Raw genomic sequence first — 1,037 nt, 5'->3', positions numbered from 1 at the left:
GCTGGTATGACGTTGTCTTCAACACAGATGTTACCAATCACCATGAGAGAAGGACTAGTAGCCCTGGACGCATCTGACCAGACGATGGAGAAGCCGTACAAACCAGACGTTGGGGTTGACCATGTAGTTTACGTCCATTAATAACCATTTGGACCCTAGCCGTAGATCTCGGAGTTGGTTGTCGCCTATTGCTCGACGGTGAAGATGTAGGCGTCTTAGACGTACATACGTAAGCCAAATGACCAGGATTATTGCAGCGATGGCAGATTAATTTGTCGCTCTTGATTCTGCACGTGTCGGCTTGATGTTGTGGGTTGCCACAGATTCGACAACGTGCTGAGAGCTCGGCTGGTTCTGGTTGTTGACAATCTTTAGCAGAATGTCCACGTTTGAGACATCGATAACATTTCATACCAGAAAGATCACGTCCCATATTGACGTGATGCTCACGGGTCTCGTTGTCATCTGTGGAGTAACCAGCCTCGACCGAGTTGACAGACTCACGTCTAGAGTAAGAGGTTTGTCGTTGCCAAGGTCGGCGATTACGATAACCACTGTCTTCACTTCGTCTACCATAGCTACCTCTAGAGTCGTCTCTGGCCTTCTTGTCGAAAGACCGGGAGCTCTCAGTAGTCTCGTTGATGTTGGCCATACGTCTATGCTGACGTAATACGACTTCTTTGAACTCCATATAGTCGACTTCCCTGTCGTCGAGGTAATCGTTGACACGAAGTCGTAATTCAGAGCCTTTGAGACCATTGTAGAGCTTCCACTTCATCTTATACTCCAAGACCGGGGAACCGAGATGGTAGAGTTCAGAACTAAGGTCTTCTAGACGTTCGATGAAGACGTAGACAGAGTCAGTGCCCTGAACGCAGTTGTTGAACTGACGTTCAGTCTTGTGAAGATGCTCGTCAGTGTCAAACGTCTTGCGGAGCTGCTTGAGGATCTTCTTGAGTTGTCGTTCATAGTCTTGATAACAACGTGAAGGAGGAGTTAGTCCGGTAGTCACCTCCTTCCACACCCTAGAGGACGTG

At 48.3% G+C, this 1,037-nt stretch overlaps 1 protein-coding gene across 1 annotated transcript; it reads right to left on the bottom strand.

The window, feature by feature from the left end:
• Positions 1-225: 225 nt before the first annotated feature.
• On the bottom strand, positions 226-972 carry Pmar_PMAR001439 (hypothetical protein; the record flags this gene model as incomplete). Its single annotated transcript, XM_002778315.1, has 1 exon — positions 226-972. A coding segment is annotated over one exon (747 nt), but the record flags the coding sequence as incomplete, so codon positions are not given.
• Positions 973-1,037: the final 65 nt, after the last annotated feature.

The sequence above is a fragment of the Perkinsus marinus genome (assembly GCF_000006405.1).
Source record: "Perkinsus marinus ATCC 50983 genomic scaffold scf_1104296949926, whole genome shotgun sequence".
Taxonomy (NCBI): domain Eukaryota; phylum Perkinsozoa; order Perkinsida; family Perkinsidae; genus Perkinsus; species Perkinsus marinus.
This window is presented reverse-complemented; position numbering and strand designations above follow the sequence as displayed.